Raw genomic sequence first — 23,442 nt, 5'->3', positions numbered from 1 at the left:
TGGCAAGGTGTGGGCATGGTCATCACAATAGGTGGCAGGGCAGGCTTAGCAATGAAATTCTGAAAATATTCTGATCCACATGGGATCCTAGGTTGATAAGTCACCCGTTTGGCTGGTATACGTTTTTAAAAGTCCAGGTCTGGTGATGAGCAGTCTTATGTAAGCTGTGGTGTTAGAGTGCCTTGAGGATTGTCTGCTTTGTTCTCAGAGCCCATTGAAAGAAGGCAAGCTCAAGTACTGTGGAGGGCCTGTTATAGATCCCTGTATATAGTATGGCCCTTTCTACCTGCTTTCATTAGTGATATCTTGTGTTCATTTATTTAAATAACTGCGCAGTAGGGAAAGGTAAAGAGTTCCTTAAATATGGCTGGAACTATTTGATACTGACTCTGATGTAACAGTAATTTCTGGTGATCCAGAGGACCAACCAGTGTGACCTAGCAATAAGATGAGGTGCATATGCAGAGCCAGGAGATAGTTTTGTTATAAGTATGTTTCTCTACACCTGTCCTGAAATAATTTCTCTTGGTTCTAAGTGAAGAGATCTCCTCAACAACTAACAGAATCCCCATTTAGTGTGATGTAGTATGGTAGAAATGGCCAAATAAAAGTCATTTGGTGCTCCCATTAAAAACTTGAAAGATACAAGGATGGTGATCAGGGGAAAAAACAAACCAAACCCCAAAGCAAAACAACAAAAAGAAAAAAACCCTAAAATATGCACATAAGAAAATAAGGCATTAAAAAAGTCTCACATTATTGTCTTTAATGTTACTGTTTATTTTGTATTGTAGACTGATACATAGCCTTGGATCAGATGTATCAGAAAGTTCTTTCCAGTTTTAGTGATAGTTTTAATACAAATTGAGACTCCATAGGCGGCAAGGACCATATATTTGTAAGTGATTTTATTCTTCAAACTTAATGTTTTTCTAGAGAAATTCCAAAGTATTTAACTTTGTATTATAATGTAATATATGTGCTGTGCAGTTAACCAGAATTCCGACAAGTTACTCAGTAAGTATTCAGATCAGTGAGAAAAGAATAGTAGGTTAATAGACTTGGAACTTATTTTTTCGTAGAAGGTTGAAATCTTATTTTCAGTGCAATCTTTCAAAACCATGGATCAAATTACTTTTAAGTTTCCTGAGATTTTGGTCTGAAGGCTTTGGCAGTGCCTCCTTTCATTCCAAATCGTGCTAGCTGGAATATACAACATCACATGTGTCCAGTTGGTCTTCTCAATGTCATAGACCTATATTGTGACAATTTAGCCTAAAATTTTAAACTGAAATTGGTGTAATGTTTGTATAGATGTGGTCTAAGTCCTCAGTATCCTAGGGCATTATGGATCTCAATAAATGTTTATAGAATTGTTAAATTTTATATTATTTTTACTCTGATAAGTTTTTGATGGACTATTTTGATTATTGGTAATAGAAACCATCTCAGCTTATCAAAATCAGAAAAGGGAATTTATTTTAAGGATACGTAGTATCCAAGAGCAGAAAATCCAGTCAAATTTTAGGAGGGATTGAAGTGAGTTTGGGAGTTGGAGAGCTAGCAGGAACTAGTTATTCCCTTAGGCACTCAGAGGAGATACAGTCTCTTATGTGTCCCTTTTTCCTCTGTATGTCTGTTTTGTCCTTCTTTATTTCTTACTCTTTGTGGACCAGTTTTCTCTCTTTCTCCCTACACATGTCAGAAAATGGCTACAGGCTATATTATTTTGCTCTACCAACAAGTTGATTAGCATTTCAGCATTAAATTCCTAGGAGAGAGAACTTGGTCTGCCCAGTTTGGATCAGGTGTCTGGCTACCAATCTAATCAATTTGTTGGCAAAATATATTGCCAGAACGTATCTCTGTGTTAGGAGAAATTATCTAATAATGATGCTTGTCACATTACCAGCTTATTCTTTATGAAACTATATGGTCTTTTTTTTAGTGTAAAAATTTGGTTATCTGAGGGACACCTGGGTGGCTCAGTCTGTTAAGCGTCTGACTTTTGATTTCAGCTTAGGTCATGATCTCAGCTTCATGGGATTGAGCCCCGATTAGTTCCCTTTTGATGGCTTCTTTCAAGATTATATTCTTGAGGTTATATTCCTGAGGCTCCACGCTTAGCAGAGTCTGCTTCTCTCCTTCTCCCTCTGCCCCTCCTCTCATGTGCACGCTCTCCCTCTCTCTCAAATAAATAAATCTTTAAACAGTTTGGTTAACTGATAAGTTATGAACTGTTTTAGATTTATCAGCACATGATATAATTTTCTATGTAACAGATCACAACTTTATATTTTACTTATATATAAATACATATATGTTTATGATGTTTTTATTATATGCTTATTATATTATTATTTATCACTCCCACTTTACACATGTGAAGCTAGGCTCAGAGAAGTTAAATAATCTCCCTCAAAGGTCACATACCTAGTAAGTCGTAGACCTAGAGTTTGAACCAGGTACTCTGATTCCAGAGCTCATGCTTTTGACCTCTCACTGTAAGATGATTCTCATTATAAGGTGTTTTGAAATATAAATATTTAGCTTAAGAGAACTCTCATTTAGCCAGGCTTAATTAATGTCTAACTTCTTTGGTTCAGTAAATGTTTCCTGAATTCCTCCTATATGTAGGTGCAATTCTAGGACCAGGGCATCCAGAGGTAAGAGGCTATTTCTGCCTGAAGTTGCTCAATCTAGAAGAGAGAACAGATATAAATCATTAAAATACAGTGTGAAATGTTCACCTTTACAGAACGTTTGTATCTGTTTGGGACAAGCAAAGCCAGTATATAGGGTAACAGTGAGTATTGTAGTATTGGTTACCAAAGGAGTTAATATATCAGGGATCTGAAATTAGAATGAATTTTAGGGCTTAGTGTGCTTATTACATATTATGTGGGTCAGTTTGTTTTGGTCACTAGACAAATAATGGACAGGTTTTTGAGCAAAGATTAGTTTCCTTTTTTTTAATTAAAAAAAATTTTTTTTAATTAGAAAGAGAGCATGGGGGTGGGGAGAGAATCTTTAAGCAGCTCCATGCCCAAGATGGAGCTCGACCTCATGACCCCGTGATCATGACCTGAGCCAAAATCAAGAGTTGGATGCTTAATTGACTGAGCCACCCAGGTGCCCCAGATTAGTCCCACCCCCGCTTTTTTAAAGATTTTATTTATTTACTTGAGAGAGAAAGCACATGAGAGGGGGGAGGGTCAGAGGGAGAAGCAGACTCCCTGTTGATCAGGGAGCCTGATGAGGGACTCGATCCAGGGACTCCAGGATCATGACCTGAGCTGAAGGCAGTCACTTAACCAACTGAGCCACCCAGGCGCCTGATTAGTTCCCTTTTGATGGCTTCTTTCAAGGTTATATTCTTGAGGATATAAAACAGGATGAAAGCTTGGATGGTGGGCCAGACAACCATCAAGTGGAAACAAATTGTTATACCCCTGTTAGTGGTATAGGGGTCAAATGCAGGTTGCCCAGGATCCAGAGCGCAGTCATCTAAAGGAAATATACATAAGTGGAGTACTGTGGGACCCAGAGAGGTGAGTAGTTTTTGCTCTTGGGCAATGGAGTAGGAGCAGGGTCTGAGCAGATTGTGGAATGGCACTGTACTGTTAGGTGTCTGAGGTGTTGGTCTCTGGTTTCCCACCTGTTTAAAAGAAAAGGACAAAATCAACATTAGGTTGAGCTATATAAATTGCCAATATTTGACCTTTTTGATCTATAAAAATAGCACTTTCATATGGTTTAATCTGATATTTGGTGAGTGCTTGTCAGTCTCCTAAAGAGTCTAAATAGGGCGCCTGGGTGGCTCAGTTGGTTAAGCAACTGCCTTCGGCTCAGGTCATGATCCTGGAGTCCCGGGATCGAGTCCCGCATCGGGCTCCCTGCTCAGCGGGGAGTCTCCTTCTCCCTTTGACCCTCCCCCCTCATGTGCTCTTTCTTGCTCTCTCAAATAAATAAATAAAATCTTAAAAAAAAAGAGTCTAAATATCCTACCTGATTTTAACTTAAAACTTTTGCAAGCACTCTGCAAGATAAATCTCCAGTCTGTAGAGAGGAAACCAAAGATTAAAATGGTGGAGGTGACATACTCAAGATAGAAAGTTACTTAGTGAACAGCAATCTCTCTAGCTCAAAAGCCAGAGATTCTTCAGATTTGCCAGGGTCTTAATCAGTACATTAAGTTGTACAACCACTCTGAAATCAGACAACAAATAGGAGATGGTTTTCATCAGGAGAGCTAGTGAACCAAGTACCAAACCCTATATCCATAGGATTTGCTTCCTCCTTGTTTTCTCTGCTTCTGGCCTCTACCGTTTGTCTTCTTGTCATCCCCTATTTCATCCATCCTCCTTCCACTCCCTCCCTGCTTCTATCTCTCTCTCTCTGCAGTCATGAAGAAATCAGTACATAAAGGTTGGTGCAGCACAGATAAGACTATGTAACGATTAGCGATCACTTCACAGAATCACATTTAAGATATGGAAGAACATTCAGGCTCTACTAAGTGAAAAACAAAAGTTTACAATGAAGTGAGAGTAGTTGATCAAACTGTCATCTCTCTGGTTATTTTGCTAGGGGAAAATATCTGGAATGGTATAATGATAGTCATCTCTGAGAAGACAGACGCATCTGCTAATCTGATTTTTCTCCTTAGTTTTAAACTATTGTTATATTTATTGGTAATAAAACAAAAATGTAATATTGTTGTTTTCAGGTCATCTAAAAAAAACTTGGTTAATGGGGGACTTTCAAGGATTATTATTTTTGGTAATCAAGCAGACTCTTAGAAAATATTCTCTAGATGCATCCTTAGTGACTTACCTCGAGACATTTCAAAATGTTCTACTTATTGCCTTTCAGTTCATGCCAAAGTAGATGTTACTAACATGCCCAGATAGACATAAACTGTAGCAATGCCAGTTTATGGTTTCTCTTTATAAATTCTGATTTTTTGAATTGGCTGCACCACCAGGCTTCTCTAAATTGCAGATCGTTAAAGTTTAAATATTATAAATGAGCATGGTATGTTCTGAGAGTGACATTATTCTGAAGCAGTTTCATTTAGTTTGAATGAAGTTTTGACTTCACCAGCAAGATACCAAATAAGACTAACCTCTTTTGAGGGCAAAATAAATTGGCTACCTCTGGTTTATATGAGGAAAGTGCCTGTGCTTTTTTTACTTATAGAATAATGTCTTAAATATACAGTAGGCACTTAATAAATATCCTTCCTATATTTCTCTCTTACTTCTTTGCTGATGATGAATAGTCTAGTTAGAATGTCTATTTTGAGCTTTTAAAATTTCCAGGAATATGCTTCTGTGAATATGCAGGTATCTCTCTGGCTAGTAGATATGAGTAAATTTTGGTTAGTAGATGTGGGAGTAAAATTTACTTACAAGTAATTTGTGGTTCCATCGTCTAAAGTAACTTAAATTTTAGGAAAATATTAGGAAATATAGGTGGCATCCAGAGAAGATTTTTGTGTTTGGGGGGGAAAGGTTTGTTTGTTTGAGAGAGAGCGAGAGCCTCAAGCAGATTCTGTGCTGAGTGTGGAGCCCAGTGTCGGGCTCCATCTCACAACCCTGAGATCAGGATCTGAGCCAAAACCAGGAGTCGAACGCTTAACTGACTGCGCCACCCAGGCACCCCTGAATATTTTTTAATATGCAAGAACTTAAAAAACATATGCAAGAACTTTTACAATCCAGTTAAAAAAAAAGTAACTCAAAAAGATGGATAAAGAACACAAATGAGCAACTTATAGAAAAAGATATACAGATGCCCAATAAACATATATACTACCTAAAAAAAATTTACTTTCAAAGAATTTTGAATTTATAGTACAAATAATATAATCTATATATGTATACATATGTATGTACCCTTATCTTTATCTTCATATTTCTTGAGAGCAAGCTGCAGACATGATGTCCTGTCACTCCTAAATATTCCACTGTGTAATTCCCAATAAAAAGGCCACTCTTGTACCTATCCTGCCTTCAGCTCTGTAAATCAGGAAGTCAGCGTGGGTATAATATTGCCATCCTATCCACAGATCCCTTTTAAATTTTACCAACTCTCCTAAGAATGTCTCTTTTTCCTCTCTGGTCCATGCTTTATCCAGGAATTCATGTTGCATTTGACTGTCATGTCTCTTCAGACTACTTCAATCTAAAACTGTTTCCTAGTTTTCCCTGTATTTCATATTCTTTTGAGTTTTAAGGAATACAGGAATAAGGAATTCTGTAGGATAACTTCTTCAACCTGGGTCTAGTTTTTCTCATTGTCAAGTGCCACACAGAAAGTTGCTCTTTTGTTTTCAGTATAGTCCATCATTGCACCACTGACAGTTGAGTAATACTCAGAATTATATCAATACGCTGTTCATCAGACCTCCACTCATCAGTTTAGCATCTGTAGACAGCACTATGAATCTGTTACCTTTAAGGTGGCTGCCAAAAGATGATCCTCTATTTCAATCATTCCTGCTACATTTATGAACATTTTACTGTAAGAAAGAACCTTCCCTTTTCTGCATTTACTTATTTATTCATCATTCATTCACTTGTCACTGTGGACTCATGGATGCCAGTTTTAATGAGTGGGTTGTAATTTGTTATTAAGTTTTTAAACTGAGGTACAATTTACTTACAGTGGAATATATACATCTTAGGTCAGTTTTGACATACATATACATGCCTATCAAGGATAACCAAATTTGTTTTGGTTTCCCCCATTTGGCCAGTAGGAGCCCCTTCATTTGGCTCCTGTGTCTCTCTTTGAAATGTCTCCCATCATTTGTTGAACATTTCCTTACTTTCTGGCTCAAGAGGTTTCAGATTCTTCTTGTAGTTTTCCTGCCCAACTTTGAAGTCAGCCATTTCTCCAAAGATCTTTGGTTTCTTTTAATGTAGGATGGGATTTAGAAATCAAGAGATGGGCCATTGATATGTTTTTGTTACTGGGCTGTTCGTTGCTATTGGCCTTCTGGGTGGACAGAGTTAGGAAAATATATGTACATATATATGTGCACACACACACAAATATATGTGTGTGTGTATATATAATATACACACATATCTAAGTATTCATTTTTCTCTATGTGTGTATTATGCAACCATGAATTCATATTTCTTTTTTAAGATTTTATTTATTTGAGAGAGAGAGCACACGCACAAGCCGGGGGAGTGCTCCCCACTGAGCAGGGAGCCTGATGTCGGACTCCATCCCCGGACCCTGGGATCATGACCTGAGATGAAGGCAGACGCTTAACCGACTGAGCCACCCAGGCGCCCCCCCAGAGACAGCGAATCTTAAGCAGGCTCCCTGTCCAGCACAGAGTCCGATGCAGGACTGGATGGATCTCATGACCCTGAGATCACAGCCTGAGCCGAAACCAAGAGTTGGACACTTAACCGACTGCACCACCCAGGCACCCCACCTTAGACTTCTTTATAGCCTTTTTCCTTCCCTCCTTTTACATTTCTCTGGCAGTGAGAAACATGGCCCTACTATCCTCGGTATATTTACTTACTTGATCGGTCAGTTTACTTATTTGGTGAGTGTAACAAATTTAATTATGCTGCTCATTTCCTGTCTCTGCTCAGCTCCCACCATGTCCTTAGCCACAGGGTCGGCCTGTGCTTGCATGTGACTCCTACAGCCGCCTTCTCGTTACCTTGTATTCTCAGCATCTGTCCTGTCCCGTCCCTCTGTGCTTCCCCGGACCTTACCCCTCACTACCCCATGTCCTCAGTACTACATGAAAAGGAAGAGAGGAAATGGTCCCAGAGAAGATTTTAAAGTTAGATTACATGGTTTTCTTTTCTTCAATGTACTTAGCTTTTTTTTATGTTCTAAACAATAGTGCATTTTTGTTTTTAAATGACATACCCTTTGGCATATAGGTATATTTTTCATTCATTCATCTGTTGGAATTATCTCTGCTATTGTTTTAATGCCTCTTTGAGATTGTCATATACAAAAGGTTGTTTTCCTAGATTTATTGTTACACTATGTGTTTTAAGTACATTTATTTACTGATGGTTTTAGCATCAAATTTAATACTCTTCTCTGTTTCTCCTGGCTGCATTGGCACTGCCACAACCAGTTTGAATGCTTACCCTTCTGAAGAAACTACCTCAGTAAAATGTCATCAGGCATGTTTTACTTTTTAAAAAAAAATAGATCTTGAATAACTGAATATTTCCTAGGCAATGTCAACATTAGTCAGCCATTTGGAGAATTGATTCAACTATTGTCTTTTTGAAGCTGACTTCAAACATTTGGTGTACTGCAGCCCAAGGCACATTAGAAATTACTGTTGATTCCTTTGGGCACTTGTATGTTTCACTGGCATTTTGGCTTCTTAAATGATTATTATCCACCAATAGCTAATTTAAAAATCGCTTATGCTTTTTAGTGTTCCCATGGAATTCAATGGTTTTTAGGTGCCAGTTAGGGCATTTGGTAGATTGACTAGAACAATAATTGTTTAAGCAATGCTGGATAACTGTGAGGTAGCCGTTGCCTTGACAACTAGAAAACAGTTCTGTTTGCTAAACAAAGGGATGGTAATTTAGTAGTTTAATTTCCTTTTTGGCATGGAGGTGCTGCATAATAACATTTTATTTTAGCCTCTGAGATGGTCCATATTATTGACCAAATCAGAGAATCAGAGCAAAAAGAGAAGAGTTTTTCTCGTTTAAAGACATGTTTGTCTAATAGGGTCAGTGTTGGTCCAGGTAATTTCATTAACCAGCTGAATAATTCTTCATGTATCTCTGTTGCACCGGAGGCCAGGAGCCCTAGAATAGGTATGAAGTCTTGGTTGTCTTTCTACTAAAGGGTTGTCATGTACTTCATGACGGAGCAACACCACAAACACTTTAACCTCTGTTGCTGCTAGAATCAACAGGATTACTTTATTTCTGAATTGAATGAGGGGGATAATACCTAAACACCTCCTCCTAGCCTCCTCCGTATTATACACAATTATACTGGCCTCTCTTCTGTTTGTGTGGAATCTCTTTTGTATAGGACTTAAAAAAATTTTTTAACTCACATTTTCCCTCCAAATTGTTAAGTAATAATAACAGTGTTTATTTAGCACTGTATGCCTAGCCATGTTCCAAGCACTTTACATGTAGCATTTCACGTCTCATCCCTGTGGGATAGTCACTCTTTTATCCTGAGGGACCGAGGTTCTAGCCCAAGGTCATCTAGCTGCTAAGTGGTAGATTTGAACCTAAGCATCTAATTCAAGAGCCTGTGCTCTTAATTTACTATATTGTACTGACTCTTATTAATATACTCATTCTAAGTACATTAAAGAGTACAGAAAAGTATTAACAAGAAAAATAAAAATAACCCATAATCCCAGTCACTACAGATTAGAATACTTTTTTTTCCCCTTTAGATTATAATGCTCTTTACTGTTCTCATGAAGTGATGTAGTATCTGGGTTTCTTTCAAAATAATCATTGTTTAGGAGGGGTGGGTAGTAGTATAGATGAGGCAAAATTGCGTTGGTAATTGTGGGAGCCAGATTATGAATATATGGGCGATTTATTATATAGTCCCATCTTTTGTATATGTTTTGAAGTGTTTCTTAGTATACGTTTTATTTTTATTCATTTTTATTTCCTTAATGCGCGTGTACATGGAGGCGGGGCAGGGAGCAGAGGGAGTGGGAGAATCTTTTTTTTTTTAAAGATTTTATTTATTTGAGAGAGAGTGAGCAAGAGACAGTGAGAGAGAGCACAAGCAGAGGGAGAGGGAGAAGCAGGCTCCCCGCTGAGGAGGGAGCCTGACGTAGGGCTCCATCCCTGCACTCTGGGATCATGACCTGAGCTGAAGGCAGACTGAGCCACCCAGGCCCCCCCCCCCCGCCCCTTAGTATACATTTTAAAAAGCAAAGAATACATGCCACTTGTAACAACCCCCTTTTTTTTTTTTAGAGTTGGACACAGAGGGCTGGGTTGAATTTTTTTTTTTTATTAAAGATTTCATTTATTTATTTGACAGAGAGCGAGAGCAGGAACACAAGCAGGGGGAGTGGGAGAGGGAGAAGCAGGCTCCCCGCTGAGCAGGAGACTGATACAGGGTTCGATCCCAGGACCCTGGGGTCATGACCTGAGCCGAAGGCGGATGCTTAACGACTGAGCCACCCAGGCGCCCCCCCCTTTAAAAAAAAAAAAAAAAAGACTGTAAGACTGGGGCGCCTGGGTGGCTCAGTTGCCGTCCACCTCCTGATTTTGGCTCAGGTCATGATCTCATAGTCTTGAGATTGAGCGCCGCATCAGACTCTGCGCCGAGCATGGAGCCTACTTAAAATCCTCCCCCCGCCACCCATGCGCGTGGGCTGTCTCTCTAAAAAATAAGAAAGAACAGGAAGACTTACTTTGAATGAAATATTTTTATACCCATACCCCTCCATTCCATTCCCTTTCCCATAGGTTAATCCCTTTTTAGCAGTTATTCCTATCTTTATTATGTATATTTTTACATATGTATAATATAACATAAATATATCTGATTATTTTTGCATTTCTAGAAAAAGCCTAACCGACAGAACCACCAGGTGCCTCCTTTTTTGCTAGAGGCAAAACCTCATTTTAAATGATTGCTCATTGGGGCGCCTGGGTAGCTCAGTTGGTTAAGCAAAGGATTCCTGATTTCAGCTCAGGTCGTGATCGCAGCGTCATGGGATTGAGTCCTGTGTCAGCCTCCGCTCTCACTTTGAAGTCTGCTTGAGATACTCTCTCTCCCTCGGCCCATTTCCCCGTGTGCACACCGTTCTCTCTCTCAAATAAATCTTAAAAAAAAAGGGGGGTGCCAAATCTGAATTTACATCAGTTTAATGACTTGTTTGCCTACCTTGAGTGTTTCATAATAATAACAGTAATTGTTAATAGCTAAATACTTGAGGCATCATAATTGAGTGCTTTTTAATACTGACCATGTTTTCCTGATGTGGAAACTGAAGCTTAGAGAGGTTTAGTAGCCTACAAAAACTCATCTAGTTGGTGTAAGGAATAGAGCTGGGGTAAGGACCTTGTGTTTTCTGCCTGTGCTATTAGTCTGCTTTATTACCTTATCTTATACTAATGATAGAATGATAATTTATGCTCTGATAAAATTAGGTATACAAATCTGACCATGTAGGTAGGTTATGGATTTCATTTGTTCTTCTGTAGAAATTCTCATTCATATTTTGGTTAGCATAGTTTCACTTCTAGATGATTATGTGTCTCAGTGTCCCATTTTGGCCATCTCTGTAACCCCCATGCTTTGAGAAACACTTAATAGACAGAGGTATACAGAATTCAAATTCTTATGTTCATCTAATGATGAGAATTCGGGAACAGAAAAGTAATTTACCTAAGATGATGCAAAACAAAACAATAGAGGCAGAAGTAAGATCAGACCATAGATCTTTGCTTTTCATGTGTTGCCTTTAACAGATTAACACTGTTCTAACAATGCATTTCAGTTTAGCAGGTGTTTATTAGACTTTGGTTTCCCTTCTCAGGTATTTTTGTAATAGACATTTTCTTTATGTGTTTTGCTAATTCCTTTTCATGTGTTCTATCTTGAAGGAAGGGAAATATTACCCTTCATAATAATAATTTGCCTCCACAATATTAAGGTAATCATTACTCTCTTCTGTTAGCATGGATTTTTATGTTGGTAAGGATGTGAGATAAGCTTGGTTTTGGGGAAAAATCTCATTCAAATTTAAGTTGAATGAATCTGCTCAATAAACATCTTGATAGCTTGCTATCATTGGCATGTTGCCAGGGTTTGGTATGACTATTAATGAAAAGAATACGTAAATGGGTTTCTGTATATAAGTAGTCTAAATATAGTACTATTCTCTTCCCTTTTTTTGTTCACAATTCTCTATAATAAAAATATCTTAAAAACTCACTTCTTAAACATTTGTTTCTGAGTAGGCATAAATGTGCAACTTTTAGTTTTCTTGTTTTTTTCTACATTTCACAATTTCTCATTCCTCATCAGTATTCGTTTATTTTAACTATACTATTTGTCTATGGAAATAAAGTTTACTGGCTAATAAGGCAGGATGTGTTAATGGGAGAGATTTGCAAGTTGTGGAGATTAATGTCTGTGGTCATGAAGACAGCCCCACCATTTGCTTTTGTAGCAGTAACACACAATACCAATTGAACCACAAAGTTAATTGATGTCTTCCTGAATTTTTCTTAAAATTTCTGCGTGAAATGCTGTGTGTCCATTTCATATACTTGCTATGATAAAGCCACCAACTTGTCTGGAATTTAACCAAGAATTCGACCAAAGAAAATGGTATTTTAAGAGGGTAAGGCAAGTAAGTAAAGTAGAAAAATACATTTATTAACTCTAGGTGCAAGAGCAGTACAAAGTTATCAAAGTTGTAGTCAATGATAACAAATTTAAGTAGTAGTAATTCAGAAATTACTGTCTTTCTGTGAAGGTATACTTCTGTTATGGCATAAATGAATTGAAATATGGGCATTTTCCTAGGTAGATTTTTTTTTTAACTTTTTTTTTAAAGTAACTCCGTGCAACATGGGACTTGAACTCACAGCCCCAAGATCAAGAGTCGCATGCTTTACTGGCTGAGCCAGCCAGCTCCCCACCATGTAGATTTTAAAAACCATATACTTGATATATTTTATATTCTTTTTAAAAATTCTTTTCATGAAATAAATAGAATGTGAAACAAATGGCTATTAAGGAGGTCACCCTGGTATTTTTAGTTGTAGTACCTTTGTTTTGGTTTATGTGCTACCTCCCACCTTTAAAAAAAGTTACAGGGGTGCCTGGGTGGCTCAGTTGGTTGGGCGACTGCCTTCGGCTCAGGTCATGATCCTGGAGTCCCGGGATCGAGTCCCACATCGGGCTCCCAGCTCAGCGGGGAGCCTGCTTCTCCCTCTGACCCTCTTTTCTCTCATGCTGTTTCTCTCTCTCAAATAAATGAAATATAAAAAAAAAAAACAAAAAAAGTTACAATTATTTGATTATAATACTTTTGGTATAGCATTAGAAAATATATCTTTTTTTTTTTGATAGATCACTCCCAATGTGTATTATCCACAACTGTTGGGATGAATTTATTTTAAGATCCAAATGAAATTTATATTTTCATCATTCACTGCTATGTTAACAGCATTTTTCCACCTTATGTTCTGTAAAATTTCTGCAAGATGTTAATAGATGTTAATAGAAAAAAGGTTTATTTGGACGATGAGGCAGGGTAGGGGTTTGATGTTCCCAAACTTTCTCCTCTTCTTTTTGGTGGAGCATCTCAGGATATTAGTATTTCTTGTAAAACACTTTGCTCAAAGTTAACTAAATAATCTTTCTTTGATTATGCAATGATTAAGCAGAACTCCTTAAAATTATAAATCTTATACAGAAGTGTACCTGATTGTGGAGTCAGAGCAGCTGGATTAGGACTGTTAAAAACTAAATCACACACACACACAATAAAAAAAATAAATCACAAGTGAGGAAACTTAACATATTCAGCATATAAGGGTAAATAAACAGTGAACTCATGCCAGAGCATTTAAGATTTCCCCCAGATTGGATTTCTTCTTAGAGTTTTCTCCAGTTGTTTGAAATACATGTAATTCTTCCCACCCCTTCTGTGCTATTATTCTGCCTTAGAATTGTCTAGGTAGGGATATGACAAAGCATTCTGAATTTGGGTGGCGTCAAAGATGTAGCCAAAATTTTTGAGGCTTTTAAGGATCTGCCTTCCCTTTAGGTGGTCATATAGTAAATAAATATTTGAATGAATGGGTAGATGGAAGGGTGGATAGAATGATAAATTTGTGATTAAGCTGATTCATATCATGGGCTATATATTTTATATAGAGAAAAAGATGCATTTTTATTTGATGTACATTTAAATAGATTTTTTGATACATAGATTTTACTTGTTTTTAAATTAGAGTATTTTGTGGATGGTTTTTGTTAACATACATTCAATTATTACAACTTTTTTTTAGCTGTAGTAGGATTAGATCTGCCAGCCTGAAGTCTAATTGTGCTAAAGAATTAAAGACTTTTAAATCTAATTATATTTGTTTGCATTTTTAGGCCCTTGATGAGCCTCCCTATTTGACAGTGGGCACTGATGTGAGTGCTAAATACAGAGGAGCCTTTTGTGAAGCTAAGATCAAGACAGCAAAAAGACTTGTCAAAGTCAAGGTAAGTATATGTAGGTCTTATAAATTATAGGTTCAGTATTTGATATTTATTTTTTAAAGATTTATTTATTTATTTGAGAGAGCGAGAATGAGAGAGAGAGAGTACATGAGAGGGAGGAGGGTCAGAGGGAGAAGCAGGCTCCTCGCTGAGCAGGGAGCCCGATGCAGGACTCGATCCCGGGACTCCAGGATCATGACCCGAGCCAAAGGCAGTCGCCCAACCAACTGAGCCACCCAGGCACCCAGTATTTGATATTTAAACTTGTACTTGGTGGATGTATTTAAGACTTTTTCTTTTCCCTGCAAGATGAATTTAATTTCTATAGAAGGGTTGTCAAAGACCTGAAAACAAAACATTATTTGGGATTTTAAAGTATTCTAATTAGAATGAAGTTAGGTTCTTACAAATTGATACTTTGAATGCCATTTCAGTATAGACAGGCTTGGTACTGTTTGTGTTTTTAGCCTTTTCTAAAAGGCTGGAAAGGACCTTAGAAGTCATGTAGTTTAATTCTTAACTTTAGACCCCCCACCATTTTAGCCATTAAGTTTAGATTTATAATTTGATGGCGTTTTAGATAACAATAAAATAAGGTAAATCTAGTTTTTGATTTCCTTATCCTCTTTATTTTAAAAAAATCTTTCTTAAATACTTGTGTTTTGTCTCAGATAATGCAGAAAAAGAAATGTAATTGTTTACATTTTAGTAAACTTATCAGTGTTGAAAAATACAGGACAAGTGAAATATTTGAAGGTAGATATTTATTCATTTGTCAATTATTTACTGAGTGGTAAACTGTGCAGGGTACTCTGTTAGGTGGAAGGAGGTTGGGGATATGAGGATGGCCTGATCTTTGTCCTCAGGGGGTTTATGGTGCAGATTAGCAGGTACACTGTAAAACATTGGTTTGAATATCACCAAGTCAAAAGGCCACAGAGGTGTATGTCCAGTAGAGAGTTTCAGGTTTTCTTCTGGAGCTTTTTCCATGCCTATATCCTAGGTTCTTTCCTTATGCATGGATGTGTTGAAAAAAGCTTCCTGTGATTCTGATTTACACTCCTAGTTAAGCTCCACTGTGATAAGACCCTTAAATTAACTGTAAATCTGTAGGAGTCTAGTCTTGGCCACACCATGCCTTTAGTTTTCACATGTGTGGTATCTGTGAACTCTTCCGTGACTTGATTTTTGTGGGTACTCTTAACAGTGCTCTTATAGCGGCATTTCCTGTTCTGATTTCACACACTGGTGTTCCCTGAGCACTCATTTTTTTGCCACTACTATCTTGGAAATGAAGAGAAAGCTTTTTATTAGTTTCCTCACTCTTCCAGACAGAGCTCCTACTAACACATGTCATATCTTACTGTGAATTAGACAAAAGCCCTCCCTCCTGGTAGATAGCTTATTTAGGGGAGCTTGGCCTACAGATAAGACTTCTGTGTTAGTTAGAAAAAGGTGCTCCCTTAGGACAGGAGCAGTTTTACTCCAGGACCCATGCTTTGGTTTGCAGAGCACAGGCTGAATTTTAGCCCTGACTTGCAGTCTCAGCTGGGTGTTGCTGTGTAATGAATGAACTAGCTAAATGGCATGTTATCACTCCTGCCATTTCTTGCTATTAATCAGAGGAAGAGAACTGTTAGTCTTTACTGCTTCTGTTGATAGCACAGAGTACAAGTACCTTGTGCCTTGTAAATAATGGATAACTAAAACTTGTTAATTTTTTTGGCTGCTCTAAAAATCTGTTTATAATTCGAAGTTAATTATTTTCTCAACAGATATAGTGGTATACTTCTGGTTTGTTTATGATTCAGACAAAGTTAATACATTTCCAACAATTTGTTGATATATTTCTTCCTCATCAGTTTTCATTTATTAAACATTCACTATGTGCTAAGTACTCTATTAGGTATTAAAACTCTAGTTTTAAAATCTGATCTCTGTCATAAAGTGGCTTACAGTCTGAGTGAGTGACAGAGATAATTAAACACATAATTTAAATAAAGCATGGTAATGCTTTTGTGTGAGACAGAAGTGCCTGGGATGCTGTGAGTATAGGACATCTCTTTTCATAACTTGTTTGTGAGCATATTACGTAGATTCTTTACCAGAGACATCTGATAAGACCAGGTTGATGGTTCAATCCCTGTAAGAACTCTTGCTTTGTATAGGGAAAACAACTTGTTCTACATTGAATACTGGAAGCTGTCTTATTTTTCACCAACTAATGTGAAATATTTAAACCTGAACCCTTATTTTGACTTAATCTCCTTACATTTGGTTTCCCATTCTCTGATTTCTGTGCTGATACAAAGTACAGTAAACTTCTGGAGCTTGACTGCCCGAGTTTGAATCTCAGCTCTACCGTGTACCAGTTATGTGATCTTGGACTGGTTACTTCTACTTTCTGCTCCTCAGTTTTCTTATCAACAAAGTGGAAACAATCATACCTACCTATTAATAAGGTTGTTGTAAAGATTATATGTTTAATGCTTGAGCCTGATGCTTAGCTTTCTATAAATATTTGTTGCTACTGCTTATTTTTAAACTAGGCCTTCACAGAATGATAGAGGACCTAATAGCCTAAGGTCTCCACCTGTTTTTTGACCCCCTCATTTTTTAGGAAAAGAAATTATACTGCTAAAGTAATAGCTAATAGTATTGAATAAAGTCTAATACATGAAACACCAACTGATTTAGTCTGGGAATTTGTTTAAATAATAATATTTTCAGTTAATCTGCTTAGGGATTGAGATTTTATATATACTAGACAGCTGTGTTAGATTACTCGTAAGGAGAATGAATTCATGTGTTGATGAGCTTGTGTCACTTGATTTTTTTGTGTGTGGGCTTGTTGCTAATTAAATTTGTGATCTCTAGGTAACATTTAGGCATGATTCTTCAACAGTGGAAGTTCAGGATGACCACATAAAGGGCCCACTAAAGGTAATTCATTTATTGATTCATTATTAATTCTGATGCTTCAATGGGAGACATTAAAAATTATACTTGGTCATTTCTTTTTAATCATTGGCTTTTACTGAGTTGATAAAAATAATACTGTCTAAATAGACCAGTAGAAAACAATAGAATGTTCGGTGAAACTTGATGTGATAGGAAAACCTGTGTTCAGAAATGAAGTAAACATCAAGGAAGCATTGACTGCTTTTTATTTACTCGTCTGTTTCCTTTTCACCATGTTGCACTTCCAGAATTCATAGGTGATGAATTAGGGATTAAGTGATGGAGGTTCTGTGATAATGTGAAAAGTGAGGGAAAAACCCCAACACATTAAGAACCTCAGAGCTTTTATTTATTTATTTATTTATTAAAGATTTGATTTATTTATTTGACAGAGAGAGACACAGCGAGAGAGGGAGCACAAGCAGGGGGAGTGGGAGAGGGAGAAGCAGGCTTCCTGCTGAGCAGGGAGTCTGATGTGGGGCTCAATCACAGGACCCTGGGATCATGACCTGAGCCGAAGGCAGGCGCCTAACGACTGAGCCACCCAGGCGCCCCTTATTCATTTATTTTAAGATTTTATTTATTTGAGAGAGAGAGAGAGTGTGTGTGTGTGTGTGTGTGTGCACAAGCGCAGGGAGGGGCAGAGGGAGAGGGAGAAGCAGACTCCCTGCTGAGTAGGGAACCCGACATGGGGCTTGATCCCAGGACCCTGAGATCATGACCTGAGCGGAAGGCAGACACTTAACCGACTGAGCCACAAAGAGCTTTTAGAGTGCTAATTTGTTGAAGCAACTACAGGCAAATGAAATTTTTTAAGGGTTATCAGGCAATTAAAGTGGTAAGCATGTTACATACAGATAGTTTTATTTATTTGCATTCATTTCTCCTCACTGGTGGGTGAAATGAGTACTGTTCTACTTTCTACTAGTGAGCAAGCTAAAGGGAGTGTGTGGGTAGCCACGGTGTGCTCTTTGGCCCTTTTGAATGTCTGAAAATTAGACAATGGCCTGCCTGGGTGACTTTTAAGAAATGCTAACAAAATTGAAGAAACATTTGTAGATACAAGAAAAATCCTTTACGGACAGAGCTGTACTTTTGGGGGAATTAGATATGTGTATCTGCCAGTTATTTGTTTGTGGTTGACTTAAAGCCTTTTTTTTTTTAAGACTTTTAATTGGATCCCCAGAGCATTAGTAGGCCCTATAGAGAGCTAAAGCTTGTAATGAAAAAAAAAGTCTTGCCTTATAAAAATTATTTTCCACCATTTCTGTTTTGTAGGTGCCATTTTTAGTGTTACATGCACATGTTCATCATTTTCAGGGACATAAAAGACAAAACATGTATACTTATGATGCTTGTCACCATTTGTTTAGCACTTAGTATGTGCCAGTGCTGTGCTAATAAGTCTTTTGCAAATTCTATCTTATATAATCCTAACAGCTCTTTACATAAGACACTAAAGGGACATAAAATAATCTGGCCATGCCAGCCAGTAATGACAGAGCTAGAATTCTGATAGGGTCACCCCCTTGTCATTGAAGCATGTGACCTCTGAATGTTCAGAACACATACACTTCTGTGCCTTATTTGTGTTTTTGCCTTAGAAGCACACCAGCATAGCTCTCACTGACAGGTGCCCTGTTCACATTGGCTCGGACCAGCTCCTGTCAGCTACAAGATATGCTCAGTGTTGTGAAGAGATAGAAAAGGCAACCACTTTGTATCCTCAGGCCCTCTTTTTCTCCTTCTGCTCCCACCTCTTTATGGCACAGTTGGTTTATTTTACTTGTTTGGCTTTTCTTACTGTATTGAATTGTTCTTTGTGATTAGGGCTAAGGACCAATTTCGATTTTGACATAGGCAGGTATATTAAATTTTGGTGTCAAGATTGTTAAAATATTTTTTTTGTCTATTTTTTTTTTTTTTTTGCGTGTGTGTAGAGTTTAAATCATTCCCTAATATACTTCATAGCTTTCTATTACCTGATAGAAAGTGTCAGCATTTGGATAAATGTTTCTCTTAGAGGAAATAAACCTACCAAAAGTGATGGTCATTTTATCTCAATATATTTTCTAATGAGTTCACATGAAATGTAATACCTAGACCACTTATTAAATAAAAAAATATTACCGTGTATTTATTGACTGTAGTCATTTAATAAGAGCTCTATTAATTCTCCAGCTTCCTTCCCCATTTTGAGCATTGTGTGGGGCTAACAGACTCTGAACAAGTTTATTTTTTGGTATCATCATAAAGACCATATACTTGTATTTTATTTTATGATTGACATATAATATCTTATTAGTTTTGGGTGTACAAGATACTGATTCAATGTTTCATTAATACAGTAAGTCTAGTTACATCCATTACTATACATAGTTTAATTTTTTTTTTTTTTTTTTTTTGCTTATGATGGAGACTTTTAAGATTTAATCTCCTGGCAACTTTCAAATGTGCAATATGGTACTGTTGACTAGGGTAACCATGCTGTCTGTATATTATATCCCTAGGACTTAATTTATTTTATAACTGGAAGTTTGTACCTTTTGACCACTTTTACCCATTTTGCCTATTCCCCACTCCCTTCCCACCCACTGGCAATGACCAGTTTGTTCTCTGTGTCTATGAGCTTTGTTTGTTTGTTTTATTTTTTAGATTCCACATATAAGTGATATCATATGATACTTGTCTTTCTCTAACTGACTTATTTCACTTAGTATAAGGTCCTCAGAGCCCATCCATGTTGTTGCAAATGGCAAGATTTCCTTCCTTTTTATGGCTGAATAGTATTCCGTTATCTGTATATTTTTTCCTATATCCATGCATCCACCAGTGGATACTTAGGTTGTTTCCATATCTTCGCTGTTGTAAATAATGCTGCAGTGAACATGGGGGTGCTGATACCTTTCTGAATTAATGTTTTCATTTTCTATGGATAGGTGCCCAGTAGCGGAATTCCTGGGTCAGAGTTCTATTTTTAATTTAAATACCTCCATACTGTTTACTATAGTGGCTGTACACCAATTTATTTTATATTCCCACCAACAGTGCACAAAGGTTCCCTTTTTCCCATATCTTTGCTAACACTTGCTTTTTGTTGTCTTTTTGATAATAGGCATTCTGATAGGTGTGAGGTGATATCTCGTTACGGTTTTGATTTTATTTCCCTGATGATGAGTGATGTTGAGCATCTTTATATGTCCCTGTTGGCCACATGTGTGTCTTTGGAAAAATGTCTGTTCAGATCTTCTACCCATTTTCTCATGGGATTGTTTGGTTTTTTGCTATTGAGTTATATGAGTTCTCTCTATATATATTGGATAATTAACCCCTTATCAGATAAAATATTTGAAAATATTTTCTCCCACTCAGTAGGTTCCCTTTTCATTTTGTTGATGATTTCCTGATGATTTCCTTCACTGTGCAGAAACTTCTTAGTTTGAGGTAGTTACAAAGACCATATAAATGTAATTATCGGCATTTTCTTGATTAGATGGAAAATATTTTAAATGATTGTCATTAGTGGAACATTATAACTCTTAAGGAGATGTCAAAGCTCTTTCTCGTTTCTACCTTTCCCCGGCCTCTTTGAAGGACGAGTGCTAATATAAGGCAAGGGTAGTCAACTTCAGAGATCGTGGTTCTTAAAGTGTGGTCTGAGGACCTCTGGGGGCTCCCAGGACCCCTTTCAGGGAGGCTGTAAGGGCAAAACTATTTTCATAACAATACTTAGATATTATTTACCTTTTTTACTGTGTTGACATTTTCACTGATGGTACAAAAACAGTGGTAGGTAAAACTGCTGGCGGCTTAAGACAAATCAAATCAGTAGTTTTTTTTTATTGTTTGCCACCATGCACTCAGTTAAAAACAAAAAGAGCTAGTTTTTGTTTTATTCATTTACCTTCTAAAAGTTTTTCTAACTTTTTAAAAATACTTTAGGTCGGAGCTATTGTGGAAGTGAAGAATCTTGATGGTGCATATCAGGAAGCTGTTATCAATAAGTTAACAGATGCAAGTTGGTACACTGTAGGTAAGGGAATAAATCTTTTAAAAATGTATTTTCAAAGATAATACACATCAAAATTTCCTTGATTCAGTTCCTCCCCTAATGCCATAGATATTATTACTGTTAATATTTTTTGTTTTTGTTTTGCTGTTAAAGTTTTTTTTTAATCTTTCCAGGTCTTAAAAGTTTTTATTTCATAAGTATGTACATAAAGTATAATTTGAAATTAGTGTATATATTATACAGTTGAATTTGTAGCTTTTTTCACTTCAAAGTATATCTTAAAGAAATTTTTTCTATCTTAACTATTTTTAAGTGTACATTTCAGTGGTGTTAAGTGTATTCATGTTGTGCAACAGAGAAGTTTCTTTTAATTATAGTAGTATGTTTCATATTTGATGTACCATAATTTATTTTCTTTTACTTATGGTGTTGCCAGTTTTCTTGCCATTACAATAAATGCTGGATTGAATGTCTTGTACATGTACATTATTCTTGTATTTTCCTGGTGTATGTGTACATTGAGGCCCAGGCATAGTGAGGTGAAATGTACTTTAAAACTTAGGTAGTGAAAACTGTCTTTCTAGAGGAGGGTATTCATTTACACTTCAGTGGACAGTGTGTGAGTGCACTCATTTTCCCAGCCCAGGTAAAAGTTGATTTTAGTAATCTGTAAAAATGTTTGCCCATCTGGATACAAAGTAGTATCTCAGTTTCGTTTTAATACTCCCCTCCTGTGATTAAGTGAGATTGAACATTTTTTTCATATGTTTATTGAAAGGAACATCATTTCATTTGTATTTTCTCTCTTTCAAATTACCATCTTTTTATTTATTCATATGTTTTTAAGATTTATTTATTTGAGAGAGAGAGAATGACCAGTGGGGAGGGGCAGAGGGAGGAGGGGAGAGAGAGAGAGAAAGCTGACTTTCTGCTGAGTAGGAAGCCTGATGCGGGGCTCCATCCTGAGCTGAAGGCAGATGCTTAACCAACTGAGCCCTCCAGGCGCCCCTCCATCTTTTTTTTTCCTTTAAGACTTACTTGTTTTAGAGAGAGAAAGGGCTCACGTGCGTGAGTGCGGGGAGGGGCAGAAGGAGAGAATCTTAAGCAGACACCCTGGTGAGTGCAGAGCCTGGCATAGGGCTTGATCTTAAGATCCATGAGATCATGACCTGAGCTGAAACCAGGAGTTGGAGGCTTAACTGACTGAGCCACCCAGGTGCCCCTTTTGAATTACCATCTTACAGTGTCTTCCCAGTCTCCCCCTTGTCCTGTTGGGATGGTTACATTTTCTTATTTTTAGGACATGAGATCTTTGTATATTCTGAATATTAACCCCTGGCTACCTTAGTTGCAAGTATTTTTCTCCTATTTACTTTTATTTTCACTATCAGTTTTCATATTGTCAGTTTTTCCTGTGGTCACCTTTTCCTTTGTAGTTTTAATTTTGAATCTTGTTTTAAAGGGCTTCCTTCCATCAGTGTTATAAATTTATTTTCCATTGTATTTTTCAGTTTATAGTATTGTTTTTGTTTTGCAAATAGCTGTTTATTTCATCTACAGTTTATTTTTTATTTTTTGGACATTCTGAAATGTCATATTTTCCCCCCAATTAATAGCCATTTATCCTGGTATTATTTATTGAATGGGAATAATTCTTACTCTTTAATGACCTCATGGATGAGAGTAAACACCTAGTTAAAATGTCTTTGATGTTGTCAAAATTTGATGGACCTTTGACATAGTATAGATGAGTTTTCTCTACATTTTTGTGGGGTGGGGAAAAACTTGGTGAAGAGAAGGGAAATTTTAATTTGAGACAGGAAAATTTGACTTTATGTAGGTGACAAGACTGTGAGCATGTTCTGTGCAGTAAGTCTACATGGTAATTATGTATGGTAGTCAGTCTCATAAATGTGGCATTTTTTTCGTTGAATATTTTAGTTACAACATTAAAACATTGTACTAAAAGTTATTTATCCAGTCTCACATGAAATTTCACTTAATATGTAAGAACCTAATTTTGTTACTTAGGTAAAAATTGCTATTTCTAAAATCACAGCTTGGTAACTTTATTTTGAATAGATGTATTTTTTCCCCATGATTTGCGAGGAATGTAAGTATATGCTAAAATTACAGTATAAAATATGCATATATTCTGTGTATGCATAAACTTACAGTAAATTTGCTGGAACATTTTTGTACTTTAAATAAGTAGTTTTCAATGGGGAGCA

At 36.9% G+C, this 23,442-nt stretch overlaps 1 protein-coding gene across 7 annotated transcripts in view; it reads left to right on the top strand.

The window, feature by feature from the left end:
• Nucleotides 1-23,442, top strand: part of ARID4B (AT-rich interaction domain 4B) — a 139,448-nt gene that overhangs the window by 42,748 nt on the left and 73,258 nt on the right. For all 7 annotated transcript variants that reach the window (XM_028104459.1, XM_028104460.1, XM_088019938.1 and 4 more), the window contains exons 3-5: nucleotides 14,131-14,241; nucleotides 17,116-17,181; nucleotides 21,142-21,232. In XM_028104459.1, coding sequence (XP_027960260.1) covers nucleotides 14,131-14,241; nucleotides 17,116-17,181; nucleotides 21,142-21,232 — 268 coding nt within the window. The remainder of the gene's footprint in view (nucleotides 1-14,130; nucleotides 14,242-17,115; nucleotides 17,182-21,141; nucleotides 21,233-23,442) is intronic.

The sequence above is a fragment of the Eumetopias jubatus genome, unplaced genomic scaffold (assembly GCF_037043125.1).
Source record: "Eumetopias jubatus isolate StellerSeaLion01/CBP00866 unplaced genomic scaffold, mEumJub1_p1.0 scaffold_17, whole genome shotgun sequence".
Taxonomy (NCBI): Eukaryota; Metazoa; Chordata; class Mammalia; order Carnivora; family Otariidae; genus Eumetopias; species Eumetopias jubatus.
Note: the sequence above shows the minus strand (reverse complement) of the source record. Positions and strands in the feature narration are given on the sequence as shown.